This window comes from Heptranchias perlo, chromosome 10 (genome assembly GCF_035084215.1).
Source record: "Heptranchias perlo isolate sHepPer1 chromosome 10, sHepPer1.hap1, whole genome shotgun sequence".
Classification (NCBI taxonomy): Eukaryota; Metazoa; Chordata; class Chondrichthyes; order Hexanchiformes; family Hexanchidae; genus Heptranchias; species Heptranchias perlo.
Window position 1 is genome coordinate 17,744,543 of NC_090334.1, and position 17,754 is coordinate 17,762,296.

General features: G+C 41.2%; 1 protein-coding gene across 4 annotated transcripts in view; it reads right to left on the minus strand.

Annotated features, from left to right (window-relative positions):
• pcnx1 (pecanex 1) overlaps window positions 1-17,754 on the minus strand; it is a 275,876-nt gene that overhangs the window by 123,991 nt on the left and 134,131 nt on the right. For 3 of the 4 annotated variants that reach the window (XM_067991270.1, XM_067991269.1, XM_067991271.1), the window contains 2 exons: window positions 7,592-7,721; window positions 3,375-3,559 (listed from right to left, as the gene is read on the minus strand). The exons of the other annotated variant lie outside the window; for it this stretch is intronic. In XM_067991270.1, coding sequence (XP_067847371.1) covers window positions 3,375-3,559; window positions 7,592-7,721 — 315 coding nt within the window. The remainder of the gene's footprint in view (window positions 1-3,374; window positions 3,560-7,591; window positions 7,722-17,754) is intronic. 4 annotated transcript variants of the gene reach the window in all.

A 17,754-nucleotide genomic window follows, 5' to 3' on the forward strand; every position in this document is an offset into this window, starting at 1 on the left:
CGGGGTTTAGTGCCTGATTCGCCACGGTGAATTAGAAAACCAGCAAAATTCGGAACAGGTTAGCAACAGTGAGATTAGCACGCTAAATAGCAAGATTTATGGTACATGTCACCAATCTTGACGTTGCAAGAAAATCTGAGCAATTATATCACGACCAGAGGAAATATTTTTAAGTTGTGGAAATGAATTGGGCTCTTAATTAAAACCCACTACCTCAAAAAAAATTCTGAAGATACTAATTAATTATAACAGCCAAATCTTTCTCTCCTTCCCTCCGCTATCAAAGAATATACAGCGTACAGCTGTGGTACATGACTTATCACAATTAAATCTGATCACAAAACCAAACGATGGAGCCACAAGATGGTTATGCTGGTCAGGTTCATAAATAATAGAAAGCCACACACCATAGCCGACTGCTGTGCTATGAAAAATCTCATCCAAGGAATGGGATTTGTATATCACTGTACCACAGGCCAGAACGAGGGCAAACAATTGAGTGATGAGCAGGCACAAGAAGAACATGACTGAGGCACACCTAGGTGACACCATACAAGATCAGGGAAAATAAATAAGGCTTTCATGTGCTGTCAGGCAAAGTGGCTACAATGGAAATGACACTCATCCAAAAAAAAAATGTTTTTTTTGTAGAAGTAACATTATTCCTTAAATTGTGAGTGCTGCTGGCATTTCCAGAGGAACCTCACTGGAAGCCAGTGAATCAAATTTATTGGTGTGAGAGTGGAGTTGCATAATTACTGGATCTTTGTCAATGTGCTGTTTGGAAATGTTACGGTCATCAAGGTATGGGATGGTAATGCTGGTATTGTCTCAAATCGATTTCTGATAAATTAAAATCTCCAATTACTATAATTAGTCCCTTACTAGTTACCTTCCTTATCTCATCCCACAGTTCCAGGTCAAGGCTTTCACCCTGGCCTGGGAGTCTATCGCATACCCCCAATAATAGGTTACCTCTGTTACCACTTATAAATTCTACCCAAAGTGATTCTGTGTCTGCACTTTCCTTTTTCATATCCGCTGTCATTTGTGCCTCAATACTGGAGTTTACATGTACTGCCACACCACTTCCTTTTCTTCTGATAAGGTACTTTGTAAACTATGTATCCCATTGATTGGAATCATTCCACCATGTCTCTGTGATGCTAATTAGTCCAATGGACCGCCTCTTGCAAGACCTTCCAGGTTACACATCTTATTTGTCACACTTCTTGCATTAATGCAAGTACAGCTCCAATGCTTTTCACCTTTCCCATATGCTTTATTAACATTTTTACTTTGTTTATCTCCCGCCATTGGATTGGATTTTTTAAGCTTTGATGTGTGCGTTCACCAGTACACCTTAAGGTTTGCTCTAATCGGTACTGGCATTCTCTTACATCTATTGCAACCACCCCCACTTGTAGTTTAAACACATCACCATTCTACTTATCCTGTCTGCCAACACCACTTATCCTCTCCCCCTTTTGTTTAGGTGGAGCCCAACCGGTCTGTATAGACTCCCCCTATTCCAAAAGGTGTCCCATTGTTTGAAGAACTGAAACCTTGATTCCCTACACCAAGTGAAACAGGGCGGAGCGCCCCAAAAATGGTGGACAATGACCTACCACCCCATTGTTGTCATCACTTTAGCCACAGCAATATCCCCCCGGGCCTACTGCAGGGTGACCAGAGTGGCCCCGAGTCAGGCAGTAAATTTTTGAACTGAACTGGGCGCTGTGCACACTCCAACCAGTATCAGCCGGCTCCTCTCTCTCCAGACATCAGGGTCCCCCTTCTCCTCATCTGGAGGCCAGCTGGGCCGCCCGATATTGTAAAGGTCCCAGAGCCGGCAGGCTGCCCTGGAGCGCACAATCACCGACCGCAGCCCGTTGTCTTGATGCTAATGAGGTTCCTCTCTCAAAATGGACTGTTCTCTCGCCAAGACTACTGATTGGCTGGCTGGCAGATTCCGTCAGCCAGACGCCCGAAGTCCACAGTGGGGACATCCCCCTGTAGTATCTAACAGCAAATGAGGTACTTCAACAATAAAATCAAAAGGTTTCAGTGTTCAACAAATTCACTAATCTTTGGTATGACAAGCAGTAAATGGAAGGCCATGCATCAGTGATCAATTTTTGTATACATAGGTCAACTGATAATGAAAGAAAAACATGCATTTATATAGCACCTTTCAGCACATCCCTAAGCGCTTTATAGCCAATGAAGCGCTTTTGAGTGTGGTCACTGTTGTAATGTAGGAAATGCTGCAGCCAATTTGCAAACAGCAAGATCCCACAAACAGCAATGCAATAATGACTCGTAATCTTTTTTTTTTAAAGTGATGTTGGTTAAGGGATAAATATTGGATGGGAAACCGGGGAGACATTGGAGTCATGAAGCTGAATTAGTACTTCATCTGTTATAAAGAAGGTCCTATTCAAGAATTAATTTTAAATGTGAATATCATCCCATAGCAACAGATTAATAAGATGCACCATAATTAGTCATTTGGAGCAGTGGGTTTCTTTTTGTTATTGCTAGTTGAAACAACCCTTCCAACCATAATTTTGTCTTGTGCACGAGATTCCAAGCAGCTCAGAAACATAGAAAAATAAACACAATTAATTTCTGAAGAGTAAAGATTCTATAGTTTAATTAGAAAAGATGATGCAGCTCATTGTCTTTGCACTAAATCTTTGATCTTACCATTCAAATCCCAACCATTCCCGGTCACCCTGGGGCATTTTCTTTGTTGTATTACTGAAACATTTTTCTTTTTTCTTTTACTTTCAGTCCTGCTGAATTGCATCAACTCCAAATGTACTCAGTGAAGAAAATGTGACAGATATCCAATGTAAATGATCCCAACAAAATCCGGACAAGACATGCAAAAATCAAAATATAGACTTATTCGGTCTGGAGGACATTGTATTCAATCTTCAATTATAGGCTTGAGCTGGTGAAATGTTCAAAAGCTGCATCGTCTTTTTTAAGCATGAAGAAGCTAAAAGTTGCAGCTTAAAGAGACAGTACCTCCTTAAAATATTTGGGTTGAATTTTGCACCCACAACTAAATTTGTCTATTGCATTAAACAAATTTATTAGTTTGGACAAACATTCTACATCTTAGAATCCTTTTAGTGGACTCATACATCTGATATTACTGCCAACTGCTTCTTCTGAAGTAGTTTGAGGTTTGGGAAAGAGTTTGCACATGTATATTAAGTAATGTTGCAGGTTTTAATTTCAATTTGAATTGGCCAATGTGATTCTCTAAAAGGAATACAATCTCTTTACTGATTTGCTTATAACAGGATTTAATACTAATAGTAATATAATACATAATTTGTGTAGTCTTCCAGGCTGCCTACCAAACTCATCCTGTAAACTGCAGCCACCAACAGCAGAGGCATTGTCATGTGATGCTTCCAGGTGGACACTTCCATTCCTGACCAGTAGGGAGGCGCTAGCGCTAAGTACAGCAGCTTGTGATGGGGGACGGGACTGTATTTTGATCTGGGAAGTAGATGGCTGACCCTGCTGACTATCTTGAAGGCTACAGTAAAAAGAGTGAATACGAAGACATCACATCAAAAGACGACAAAAGAAAACATTGATCTAATCACGTTGATTATGCACTGAGTAAAGTGGGACCACAAAAGCACACAAACAGCACAAGCTTGGATAGTTCATGCAGTTTTCCACTTGCAAAATTAAAGAAAACAACCCATCAAAAGAAACATAGAGAACGGTATCAATTAGGAAGCACAAGGCAGAGAATTTTTAAAGCAGCATTGGCTTTGAGACAATGGGCCAACATCCACTAAGTTTGCAGACATCACTTTCTAAGTTACATCCACAACAACCACAAATATATATAATCTTGCATTTTTCCCCCCAACATCTATAGTTGTTTTCCAGCTACAAGCTAAGATGTTTTGTGTATAACATCATAACACAAATTCTATGCACTGAACGGATGGTGGAACACAGAGGAGAACACAAAAGGGATATTGCATAGTGAAGTTTTCGGAGATGCCCTGGACTGGGTTAGACTTCAGTTTAAAAACCATGCCTTGTACATTAATGGATGGATCTTGTTGCTTATAGACTTTTTGAATCCTAATTACACCAACATATGAAATGTTGATTAATCAAAGGTACATGCAAAATCCATCAAAATTTGTATTTTATTTTTTAAAATCTAGTTTAAATTCTGTATGCAGCACACACACAAACAGACACTATGAACATGACATGAACTATTTTGTCTCCAAGCCTGAACTATAAAAGCTGAACAAAAAGGATTAATTTAGCTTTAATTCCAAATGGGGCCCATAACAACAGATTATACACTAGAGGAAACACAAAGCATAGGCCCCTTGACACTTCGTTACATATTGCAATGGACATGTGAGGCAAGATTTCTGATAATGTATCATACACTCCAAGGCTAGCAAGAGCTGGCTCCCTAAACTACCGAAACTTCAATGAAACTGGATTGCTTACTGAAAGGAAATATGCTTGTTGGTTATAAATAGATATTGATTCATGATTAATGCCATAGTGCTTCTTTGTAAAGTTACCTTGTTGCATTTATAGTAAGACAGACATGATTTGGAGAGATATGCATGCAATATCAATCAGGTATAGCAGGCTTCTGATACATATTGTACGAGCACACAGGAGACAAGTCTAATATTGTCCATTTGCATCTTGATCAGATTTCCCCACACTTACTAAATGTTAACTGGGTTTTCTCCATTCTTCGACTTGGAGGCTTTCATTTCCAACAAAGTAATATGTATAGGTGTGAGCTGATTTATGGTTTATTATGGAGCTTCAGTTAAAAAAAAAAAAAATTTTTTTGGCCTCTCCTGGAGATTTTATGATGGAGGAGGTGGGGTCAGTTGGAGCTAATATTGCATGTAGGTTACACCATGTCAAGATAGGACAGGTTTGATGGACAAACTGGTCTTTTCCTGTTCTTTTTTGAATGTATATTTTGTTTTATTAAAGCTTTGTCTATCTAGATTGTTATTTGTACCTGAAATTAAAACTTGTCAATTAAAATAATCCAAATATTTTTCAGATGGTCATCACTAGGTCAAATGATTTGTTGCAATAAGTGATTTATTATCTCTCAGATCCACTCAGAAACCACTATTTCCACTGTCTCCAGGACTTTTAGTGTAAAATTCTGGTATTCAGGCGGCAAATCATGCTACGTGCAGTCAGTGTAGAAATTTGCAGGATATTGTGCCGCACCAATTCACTAATCCTCCAAATTGTTCAATTAAAATGGCTCGAGAATTACATTTCAGTATAATTCCCTATATAAACATTTGTTAAAATTACTTTCCTATGAAGAACGCTTTTTTAAAAAAGATCAGTTGACTTCAGTTTATTCAAATTCTGGCTCAGATTGTCCAAAACAAATAGTAACATTTTTTTCTTCAGAAAAGTGTTTCATCGAAGGGAACTTTCTTTTGTTCAAGTCCTTCCCTCCCCCACCCCCAAACTTCCATTTTAAATACTGAATGTATTTAGTGTGGCTAAATTAAACTGATCTGATAACATGGAGAAATTGTAAGAATATGAATAGGCACGGTGATGTAACAAAGGCTATAAAAAGAAAAACTAGATCCATAGTGAATTCCATTGTACTGTACAAAGTTTTCAGTTAACAAGGAAGTTGGGAGCAAGAAGACACTCAGTCCATCAAGCCTGTTCCATCTGATTATTGCATTATGGATCCCCTTGCGCAGCAGCCCCCACCACACCTCCTTCCCCATTGTGGCGTGTCTATTTTAAGGAAAACTAAGTGCTATCCTTTGCCTTCCCTAAAAAATAAAATCAAGCTGTTAATATCTCTCTAAACCTCTATTTTCCCTCTCAACAGATAACGATCCAGCTCCCTTATAAAGAAGTCAATTAAATCCTGAGTCTGGGAGTCTGTTGCACATATCCAATCTAATCTCTAACCTCGCTCGGGGCTTTTAAATTTTGCACTTGTATTCTCTAGTCCTATGTCATGCCTCCTCACCAATTTTCTGAATTCCAGCAAAAGTTAGTTTTGTTCAATGAAACCTCTTCAAGACCGCCATTAAATTGTAAAATTAAAGCTACAAAATGAATATATTGCATAACAATGTGCAAAACTATTTCAAATGCACAAATCCGTAATTCAATAATTCTGTTTTATACAAATGTAATTTTTGTCCGAGAGTTAACTGATAAAATTTAGTCCTCCATTGATCCAGCTTCAAGATTGTAATTGTTACTCTGCCCACATCAAAAAAAAATCAGTCTCTTCTTTTAATTTGGTTGTAACATCTAAAATGTGCAAGTTAAACAAAAAAAATGGCTCTGAGGTGACAGATATAGTATGTTCCTGTGCCAGGTGGTATGTTGAGCGTGGTAGGCAATGGGTTTATAACCGTGACTCTACCAATAGCAAATTCGCAGTCTTAGCTAGGCTATTTGGGGAGAGGGAGCAGGGGAGATAAAAGCACATGCAGCCCAGGTGCTTCAATTTCTCACTTGTCCAACTTTTAGATGCCAGTTACAGGGATAGCGGAGGCCTAAGAGGATGCACTTCCCAGCTGAGAACAGTGTATGGTGTAAAGAGTGAATGGGATGGGGGAGAATTGTGTAGGATGATAAGCAAACAGCTGGGTCATGTAGGTCAATCTGAAATGCGATGCATTATATATTAACCCTTGCCGCAGGTCATTGACTGGTAAATCATTTATCAGGACCCACTTGGTGATCATGGTGACGTCATGCCTTGCCTAAGTTACTAATAGCAAATATTTACAATTCTGAGAAGCAGTGGATAGATCCCTTATTAAACACTAATGTTTAAAGGCTTATAATCCTGAAAACACACCTTCTATTTTGTCAAATTTATGCTGCTCCCCTTTGGCAAAATGGACCGTTCCACCGATCTCATCTTGGGTTGAATCCCAGCCATGCTCCTGTTCCAACTCACGATCTCTTCCAGTGGAACAATTCATACAAAAAACAGGGAAGCAACATCATTTTGGCAACAAAATTTTAAAGGTGTAGTCAAGATTCTGAACTGATCAAAATTGAGTTCTGATTAAAAACTCATTAGTCGTCAGAATTTATCAAGTGTGTGGGCAGACTTCGGGATTTATTTTAAGAGTTTGAACTCAAGTACAATATACTGCATTCCTGAAGATGGGCAGAAAAAAGGTAATGGTTTGCAGATTTTAGTCAACTATGAATTGAAAAACAACGTTAACAATGCCTAACTTGTAGTAAAAGAACAAAGGATTTTATTTCCAATTCATTAGACTAGTGTCACAACAAACACTAGATAGTAGTTAGGGAAATTTTTAAAATGGAGAAGCTTAATCTTGGTCCAAGGCTTGCAACATCAAAACTTTATGCACAAAGCAGAGGATAACATGCACTTTCATCAAGCCAACATGCTCATGAAGTCATGCAGCAACAGCCTAAAGGCACAGAACATGCTTTAGTTTTTAAAAACAGCTGAGGAAATAGAGGAATGCAAGAGATATTTGTGGCATGCATTTGGCATGGTCATTTCATGTCATACCTGAGAGGTGATCCAATGAGCGAGGCTGGAGGGGTGGGGTTACTCCCCGCATTGTGCCGCCGCCGTACGGCTTGGCGCCTGAACGTACTGCGTTCACGACGAAAAGTAACCGTCTCATCAGTGGCTTGGGCTGGCACAGCAAGACAGGTGTAAGCAAGACAGGCATTAACAACTCAGTCAAAAAACAGGATGAACAATTTTGTTCCGTTCATGTTAACTGACTCCTTATTTCCACGGGTTGTCACTAAAGTAGCATTTTTGTACCAAAATGGCAACGTCAAGTTCATCGTGATAGAATAGATTTTGTCGCTTGTATCAGAGAACTTTAATACCCGATCTATCTGAGTTGCTCTAGATCAATTTCAAAGGTAAAAAACTGCAAATTACAATAAAATGCACAATGCACCACAAACCAATGTATAACCAGAAAAAAAGTCAATTTTAGATATTAACAGATTGATTTTAAAGTTTAATGCTGCTATGGCTGAGAATTTCATTTGTATGCACATTAACCATCTCATCTGGTACCAATGGTGGTTGGTCACACCTCATATTAAGAAAATTAAGTCTAGCTATGGAAAAAAAAAATGTTCCAAAAGCACAAATCCCTGATGAAAGATTTACTGCTGAGATGTGGCATGAGGAAGAATTGGATTGGCTGCCATTGGTGGTTGGGAGGTTTCTCGCCCAATCCACAAAGAACATAGCAATGGAACAAGAGACCGTCGCAACTGCAACCAATCCAATTTTTTATAGAATTATTCCACCTTTTATGAATGATCTTTCTGACAACAGTAACTTCAAACCCTGCCCGCGAACTATAGCTTTTTAACAGTAGATGTTACGGCACATTAATTGAACACATAGTCATTTACCATAGAGTGGTGAAATGCGGACGAATACCCACATTCTGCCATATGATAAATCTCTGATATCAGCAACACCACTCTGGGGAGGTGCTGCATTAGCACCTTCTCAGAGGGAAGGGGTATATTGGAAGAAATCTCATTGCAATCCACTCATGGACATCTCTAAGCAACTGATTTTGGAGCTGAATTGCCAGAGGCCTAGACACAGATTAGCAGAAAAAGGGGTAAAAATAAATATCAAAAGTCAGATGGACAAACAACAGTGCAGAATACCAACTGCACATAACGAGTGTTGCTAACATCAAATTTTTGTTTTACCATTGTCGAAGCTTTAAGTCTTAACATCTTCACTCACAAATACCCGTAGAAGAACTGCCAAAATATTCTGTGATCCCCGATTTTCAGCGCTCCACCATTGGCGGCCGTGCTTTTTAGCTGCCTAGGCACTACCCTCTGGAAGCCCCTCCCGAAACCTCTCCTTTTTGCTACCTCTCTCTCCTCCTTTAAGACGCTCCTTAAAACCTACCTTTTTACCAATCTTTTGGTCATCTGTCCTAATGTCTCCTTATGTTGCAGGGCATAGTCGCAGGATAAGGGGTTGGCCATTTAAGACTGGGATGAGGAGAAATTTCTTCACTCAGAGGGTTATGAATCTTTGGAATTCTCTACCCCTGAGGGCTGTGGATGCTGAGTCATTGAGTATATTCAAGGCTGAGATAGATAGATTTTTGGACTCTAAGAGAATCAAGGGATATGGGGATAGGGCGGGAAAGTGGAGTTGAGGTAGAAGATCAGCCTTGATCTTATTGACTGGCGGGGCAGGCTCGAGGGGCCTTATGGCCTACTCCTGCTCCTATTTCTTATGTTCTTATGTGGCTCTGTATCAAATTTTGTTTGATAATGCTCCTGTGAAGCGCCTTGGGAAGTTTAACTTTGTTAAAGGCGCTATATAAGTGCAAGTTGTTGTTGTGATGCTAACATTTTAATGAGAGAATGCACTGGAGCATAAATGTGCAGCCAACAAGACTTTCATGTACAAAGTAGTATAATACAAATCTTTGTAGCATGAAAGATGGCAAAGACTGTGACCTTAAAAGAACCCTGAGTGAAAACATTGGGAGTCTCACCATCAGTCCAATTTAAAAATTACGTCATTATATAAACTAGGACAACTAGTTTTACCCCCCCTCCATTTTAATTTTTCAATTTGGTAAATAGCTAGTTTGATGACACCATCAGGAGAGCTGAATGAGGTGCAGAGAAGAAAGAGAGAGAGAGGGAGGGAGAGAGAGATGGTTATGACAAAAATGAAACATTTTCGTATTGTCTAACTTTGGTAGTGGTTCCATTAATTCAGTTACAAGACATAAGGAGCCAGATTTTCCTGCTCAGCGCCCAGGTGGGAAAGCTTGGCAGGGCCGGAACGACTTATCACAAGTAAGGGCACAAACTGCTCACGATTTTCCATTCCATTAAAATTAATCAAATGAAAGTCAAGAGCAGCTTGAGCCCAAATTGGGAATAAGCCCTTCTGCCCCACCAGGCTGTCATGTCTGGGTGCTAAAGAGGAAAATTTGCCCCGAGGAGTTTAAAAACAAGCTGCAGTCAGTCATGTCCCCAGACTAACTCAATAGAAATGTTGCAACCATTAATTCAGCTACACCAAAGCTAAAGAAAGCTTGACAGACATACGCAACACATTCAAACAAAACTATAATGTTTTATTTGTTCCGAGAATTGCATAGAAATTATAACATGGTACAGCCCATTCACTCAACCAGCTGTTTATCCTCCATGAGGAGTACCTCTAATCCCATGTGCCCACCAGGTTCCCATATCCTATTAATCCCCTTTTGCTTCAACCGCTTATCAAACCTGCTCTTAAATGTTGACATGGTCTCTGCTTCAATTACCAATTCTGGTAGTGCATTCCAAAGCCTCTCCGGCCCTCTGTCCTAAATTTCTTGCATTTCATGTTATATCTATGTCCCCTCGTTCTCGACCCATCTGGAAACATCTCTTTATATAATTTTAAACACTTCTATCAAATCATCCCTTAATCTCTTCTGTTCGAATGAAAACAGCCCCAATCTTTCAATTCATTTTTTGTACTTGTATTTCCTTATACCAGGCAGGATACTGATAAATCTGCACTGTAACCTTTCTGTTGCCTGAACATGGTTCCTGTAGTCTGGAGCCCAATACTGCTCACAGCACTCCGCTTGTGGTCTTACTAAGGTTTTATAAAATATTTTATATATTATATATATTCACTATTACATATCGACTTTTCTATTCTATACCATTTGTCGTAAAACGCAGTATTCCATTTGCTTTCTTTATGCATTTGAGGTGATGCTTTTAATGTCGTGAACCTGAACCTCTAAATCCCTCTGCTCTTCATTCAAGATGTAATTAATTTCATTCTTTTACCAAAATATCTTTTCTCATATTTACTAATACAGTTCCCATTGCTCATAGTTGGTGTCAATGCAATTTGCCCGCTATACACGGTGGCCGGTGTAACAAAAAAATGATGGTGTGAAGTAATGGAGACATAAAGGAACTCAGGATAATTCGGTTCAGCACACAGAGGGTGATTCAGATGCCTGCACTGACAACCAATGAATCTGTTAACTTTTTTTTATTCGTTCATGGGATGTGGGCGTAACTGGCAAGGCCAGCATTTATTGCCCATCCCTAATACTTTGCTGAGATTAAAGTGAGTGCTCTCCCTCATCTTAAAACTGTGCCGGAATTAAATGGACAGTGGCAGCGTGGATACAAAATTGGCTAGGGGACAGAAAACAGAGAGTAGTGGTGAACAGTTGTTATTTAGACTGAAGGGAAGTTTACAGTGGTGTTCTCCAGGGATCAGTATTAGGACCACTGCTCTTTTCGATATATAATAATGACCTGGACTTGGGTATACAGGGTATAACTTCAAGGTTACGAAACTCACTGACACGAAACTCAGAAATGCAGTAAACAATTGGAGAATAGCAACAGACTTCAGGAGGACATATACAGACCGGTGAAATGGGCAGACAAATGGCAGATGAAATTTAACACAGAGAAGGCATCAGGGTGTAGCATTAGAAAGGAGAAACAAGGTGCACAAAGGATTGGGAGAGACAGATAGCACTAGAGTAAGAAACAGTACAGTATTAGGTGGGATCAGACTAAGAGAATACGGGAAGGTCTAAGATAGGTTTAGAGTGCATGTGTGTAAACGCATGAAGTGTGGTAAAATAAGGTTGGTGAGCTGCAGGTGCAAATAGTCACATGGGAATATGATTAAGTGGCAGTATTGGGTACTAAATATTCCTGGATACAAGGTGTTCAGGAAAGATAGGGAAGGAAAAAAAGAAGTGGGGGGGGGGGTGACAGTATTGATTAAAGAGAATATTGCTGGAGAGAGAGGATATCCTGGAGGGGTCAAGGACAGAATCTATTTGGTTAGAGTTAAGAAACAATGGAGATGCCATTACACTACTGGGTGTATTCTATAGGCCACCAACTAGTGGGAAGGATAGAGAGGAGCAAATTTGCAGGGAAATTACAGAGGTGCAAGAACTATAGAGTAGTGATAATGGGGGAATTCAATTATCCTAATATAGACTGGGATAGTAATAGTGTGAAGAGCAAAGAGGAGGAGGAATTTCTAAAGTGTGTTCAGGGGAACTTTCTTGATCAGTTTGATTCAGGCCCAACAAGGAAGGAGGCATTGCTGGATCTAGTTCTGTGGAATGAAGTGGGTCAAGTGGAGCAAGTGTCAGTGGGGAAACATTTAGGGAACAGTGATCATAGTATCATACAGTTTAGATTAGTTATGGAAAAGGACAAGAAGCAATCTAGAGTAAAAATACTTAATTGGAGGAAGGCCAATTTCAGTGCATTGAGAACGGATCTGGCCCGGGTAAATTGGAATCAAAGATTGGCAGGCAAAACTGTAATTGAACAAAGGGCAGCATTTAAAGAGGAGATGGCTCGGGTACAGTTGAGGTAGGAGGACAGGTAGGGCAACCAAAGCCAGAGTTCTCTGGGTGACGAAAGAGATAGAGAGTAAGATAAAGCAGAAAAAGGGGGCTTTTGACAGATGTCAGGTTGATAAATTCAAGTGAGAACCAAGCTGAATCTAGAAAGTACAGAGGAGAGGTAAAAAAGGAAATAAGAGGGGCAAAGACAGAGCCTGAGAATAGACAGGCAGCTAACATAAAAGGGAATCCAAAAGTCTCCTATAGGCATATAAATAGTAAACGGGTAGTAAGAGGAGATTTGCGTATGGAGAATGAGGGCATGGCTGAGGTACTAAATGAGTACTTTGCATCTGTCTTCACCAAGAAAGAAGATGCTGCCAAAGTCACAGTAAAAGAGGAGGTAGTTGAGATACTGGATGGGCTAAAAATTGACAAAGAGGAGGAATTAGAAAGGCTGGCTGTACTTAAAGTAGATAAGTCACCCGATCCAGATGGGATGCATCCTAGGTTGCTGAGGGAAGTAAGGGTGGAAATTGCAGAGGTGCTGGCCATAATCATCCAATATGGGGGGGGGGGGGGGGGGGGGCGCCAGAGGACTGGAGAACTGCAAATGTTACACCCTTGTTCAAAAAAGCGTGCAAGGATAAATCCAGGAACTACAGGCCAGTCAGTTTAACCTCGGTGGTGGGGAAGCTTTTAGAAACGATAATCCGGGACAGAATTAATAGTCACTTGGACAAGAGTGGATTAACAAAGGAAAGCCAGCACGGATTTGTTAAAGGCAATCGTGTTTAACTAACTTGAGGTAACAGAGAGGGTTGATGAGGGCAATGCGGTTGATGTTATGTATGTGGACTTTCAAAAGGCGTTAGATATAGTGCCGCATAATAGGCTTGTCAGCAAAATTGAAGCCTATGGAATAAAAGGGGCAGTGGCAACATGGATATGAAATTGGCTAAGTGACAGGAAACAGAGAGTAGTGGTGAATGATTGTTTTTCGGACTGGAGGGTTGTATACAGTGGTGTTCCCCGGGGTGGGTACTAGGGCTACTGCTTTTCTTGATATATATTAATGACTTGGACTTGGGTATACAGGACACAATTTCAAAATTTGTAGATGACACAAAACGTGGAAGTGTAGTAAACATTGAGGAGGATAGTAATAGACTTCAGAAGGACATACACAGGCCGGTGGAATGGGCGGACACATGGCAGATGAAATTTAACGGAGAGAAGCACAAAGTGATACATTTTGGCAGGAAGAATGAGGCGAGGCAATATAAACTAAAGGGTACAATTCTAAAGGGTTCTGACGAATGGTCTTCGACCTGAAATGTTAACTCTTTTTTTCTCCATAGATGCAGCCTGACCTGCTGAGCTTTTCTAGCATTTCTTGTTTTTAATTCTAAAGGGGGGGTGCAGGAACAGAGAGACCTGGGGGTGCGCAAGCACAAATCTTTGAAGGTGGCAGGGCAGGTTGAGAAATTGGCTAAAAAAGCATAAGGGACCTTAGGTTTTATTAATAGAAGCATAGAATACGAAAGCATGGAAGTTATGCGAAACCTTTATAAAACACTAATTTGGCCACAACTGGAGTATCGTGTTTAATTCTGAGCACCACACTTTAGGAAGGATGTCAAGGCCTTAGAGAGGGTGCAGAAGAAATTTACGAGAATGGTGCCAGGAATGAGGGACTTCAATTATGTGGAGAGGCCGGAGAAGCTGGGGTTGTTCTCCTTAGAGCAGAGAAGGTTAAGAGGAGATTTGATAGAGGTGTTCAAAATCATGAAAGGCTTTGATTGAGTAAATAAGGAGAAACTGTTTCCAGTGGCAGAAGGGTCGGTAATCAGAGGGCACAGATTTAAGGTAATCGGCAAAAGAGCCAGAGGTGACATGAGGAAACATTTTTTTACGCAGCGAGTTGGAATGATCTGGAATGCATTGCCTGAAAGGGTGGTGGAAGCAGATTCAATAGTAACTTTCAAAAGGGAACTGGATAAATATTGAAGGGAAAAAAATTTACAGGGCTATGGGGAAAGAGCAGGGGAATGGGACTAACTGGATAGCTCTTTCGAAGAGCCAGCACAGGCACGATGGGCCGAATGGCCTCCTCCTGTGCTGTACCAACTACAATACTATGAGGTGTAACCTTAATTCTTCAGTTGGATCATACTTTAACCCACTTTTTTTCCACTTTGAGAAAAAAAATTGACTTTGCAACCCCTTTCCACAGTATAAAACAGAACCAGAACGCGTCCAGCTCAGCAAGCCGGCAAGAAGGGCTCGCAGCAGTTGCACGAGTTCCAGAGGCCACGGGGGCAGGGGGGTGAGGACTTAATGACAGGTAATCACACTTCGAGGTGCAAACAGCTGCTTGAACTGCCCGAAATAACTGGCCCGCTTAATACGGTTTAAACAGCGCCGTTGCAATTGACGCCTATGGCAATGGCAAATGTTCAGCACCATTCACCCGACATAGACAACTGTCCGGTATAAGCGGAGTTTGTGTATGTGGTGGGGACTGTACCGAACTTCATCTGCCACTTTTTTGCCCACCTCCTTTTTCAATATCTCCTTGCGGCTTTCTTTGGTCCTTAGAATTAGTAATAAATTAGGAAGCTTAGTTAATGTCTATAAATGATATCCAAATACCCAAATTGTTGCTGTACAGAGTTCACAGAAGTGTTCCCAGAACAGAATCACAACCTACTTCCAAGAACTGAGAAACTACCATTAACTCCTACTCTGTTTCCTCCCTTCTAACTACTTTTTCAATTCAATTTGCTATCCTACCCCTAACTCCAGATGGCTTAATCTTTTCCAATAGTTTCCTGTGTGGTAGCTGCTCAAAGGCTTTATTAAAGTCCAGGTACACCACATCCATTGCAATTCCCTCATTCCACCATATCTGTCACCTCTTCAACGAACTATAAGATTTGTCAAGCACGATCTTTCTTTCTGAACTCTATATTGTGGAGATGCCGGTGATGGACTGGGGTTGACAAATGTAAAGAATCTTACAACACCAGGTTATAGTCCAACAATTTTATTTGAAAATCACAAGCTTTCAAGATGGTTGCAAGATCACAAGAACTCTATATTGGCTGCTTCTAATTATTTTCTCTTGAGCTAGGTATTTAGTAACTTCATCTTTAATTTAAGATTCCAAAATTTTCCCTACCACAGATGTTAAACTACCTTGCCTGTAATTACCTGGGTTACAGTTATTTAAATCCAACAAGTCCCCGCAACTGTCCAAGGGGTATTCAAACAGGATGAACAGTTCAAATCAGGGAGCTGGTTGGAACCTTCAGAGATAAACAATAAGGCAGTTTAGCTCCCATAGATAGTGAGACTACAAGAAATGAATGGTATATATATATATATATATATAAAAAGGTCAACTACAAATAATAACAGCATAGATTGTGACCATTTTTTTGGTTCAAGGTTAGCATAATATGTACTATAAATATGTCATAGCATGGTTTTATATATATATAATCTCGCTACAAAGAAGAATAAAACCCGACGGACCACCAGGCACTGGACACGACAAAGGCAAACCAAGCCCAGTTGGCCCTGCAAAGTCCTCCTAACTAACATCTGGGGACTTGCGTCAAAATTGGGAGAGCTGTCCCTCAGATTAGTCAAACAACAGCCTGACATAGCCATACACACAGAATCATTCCTTTCAGCCAACGTCCCAGACTCTTCCATCACCATCCCTGGGTATGTCCTGTCCCACCAGCAGGACAGACCCACCAAAGGCAGCGGTACAGTGATATACAGTCAGGAGGGAGTGGCGCTGGGAGTCCTCAACATTGACTCCGGACCCCATGAAATCTCAAGGCATCAATTCAAACATGGGCAAGGAAACCTTCTGCTGATTGCAACCTACCGCCCTCCCTCAGCTGATGAATCAGTCCTCCTCCATGTTGGAGGAAGCATTGAGGGTAGCGAGGGCACAGAATGTACTCTGGATGGGGGACTTCAATGTCCATCACCAAGAGTGGCTCGGTAGCACCACTACTGACCGAGCTGGCCGAGTCCTGAACGTCATAGCTGCCAGACTGGGCCTGCGGCAGGTGGTGAGCCAACCAACACGAGGGAAAAACCTACTTGACCTCATCCTCACCAATCTACCTGTCGCAGATGCATCTGTCCATGACTGTATTGGTAGGAGTCGCCACTGCACAGTCCCTGTGGAGACCAAGTCATGTCTGAGGTCACCATCCAACGCGTTGTGTGGCACAAATACCCTGCTAAATTGGATAGATTCAAAACAGATCTAGCAGCTCAAAACTGGGCATCCATGAGGTGTCATGGGCCATCAGCAGCAGCAGAATTGTATTCCAACACAATCTGTAACCTCATGGCCCGGCATATTCCTCAACTCTACCATTACCAACAAGCCAGGGGATCAACCCTGGTTCAATGAGGAGTGTAGAAGAGCATGCCAGGAACAGCACCAGGCGTACCTAAAAATGAGGTGCCAACCTGGTGAAGCTACAACTCAGGACTACATGCAAGCTAAACAGCGGAAACAACATGCTGTAGACAAAGCTAAGCGATTCCACAACCAATGAATCAGATCAAAGCTCTGCAGTCTACCACATCCGGTCATGAATGGTGGTGGAAAATTAAACAACTAACTGGAAGAGGAGGCTCCGTGAACATCCCCATCCTCAATGTTAGCAGAGTCCAGTATGTGAGTGCAAAAGACAAGGCTGAAGCGTTTGCAACCATCTTCAGCCAGAAAGATCCAGACGGGATGATCCATCTTTGCCTTCTCCCGATATCCCAACCATCACAGAAGCCAGTCATCAGACAATTCGATTCATTCCACGTGATATCAAGAAACAGCTGAGTGCACTGGATGCAACAAAGGCTATGGGCCCCAACAACATCCTGGCTGTAGTGCTGAAGGCTTGTGCTCCAGAACTAGCTGCACCTCTTGCCAAGCTGTTCCAGTATAGCTACAACATTGGCATCTACCCGACAACATGGAAAATTGCCAAGGTATGTCCTGTCCACAAAAAGTAGGACAAATCCAATCCGGCCAATTACCACCCCATCAGTCTACTCTCAATCATCAGCAAAGTGATGGAAGGTGTCGTCGACAGTGCTATCAAGCGGCACTTACTCACCAATAACCTGCTCACCGATGCTCAGTTTGGGTTCCGCCAGGACCACTCGGCTCCAGACCTCATTAAAGCCTTGGTCCAAACATGGACAAAAGAGCTGAATTCCAGAGGTGAGGTGAGAGTGACTGCCCTTGACATCAAGGCAGCATTTGTCCGAGGGTGGCACC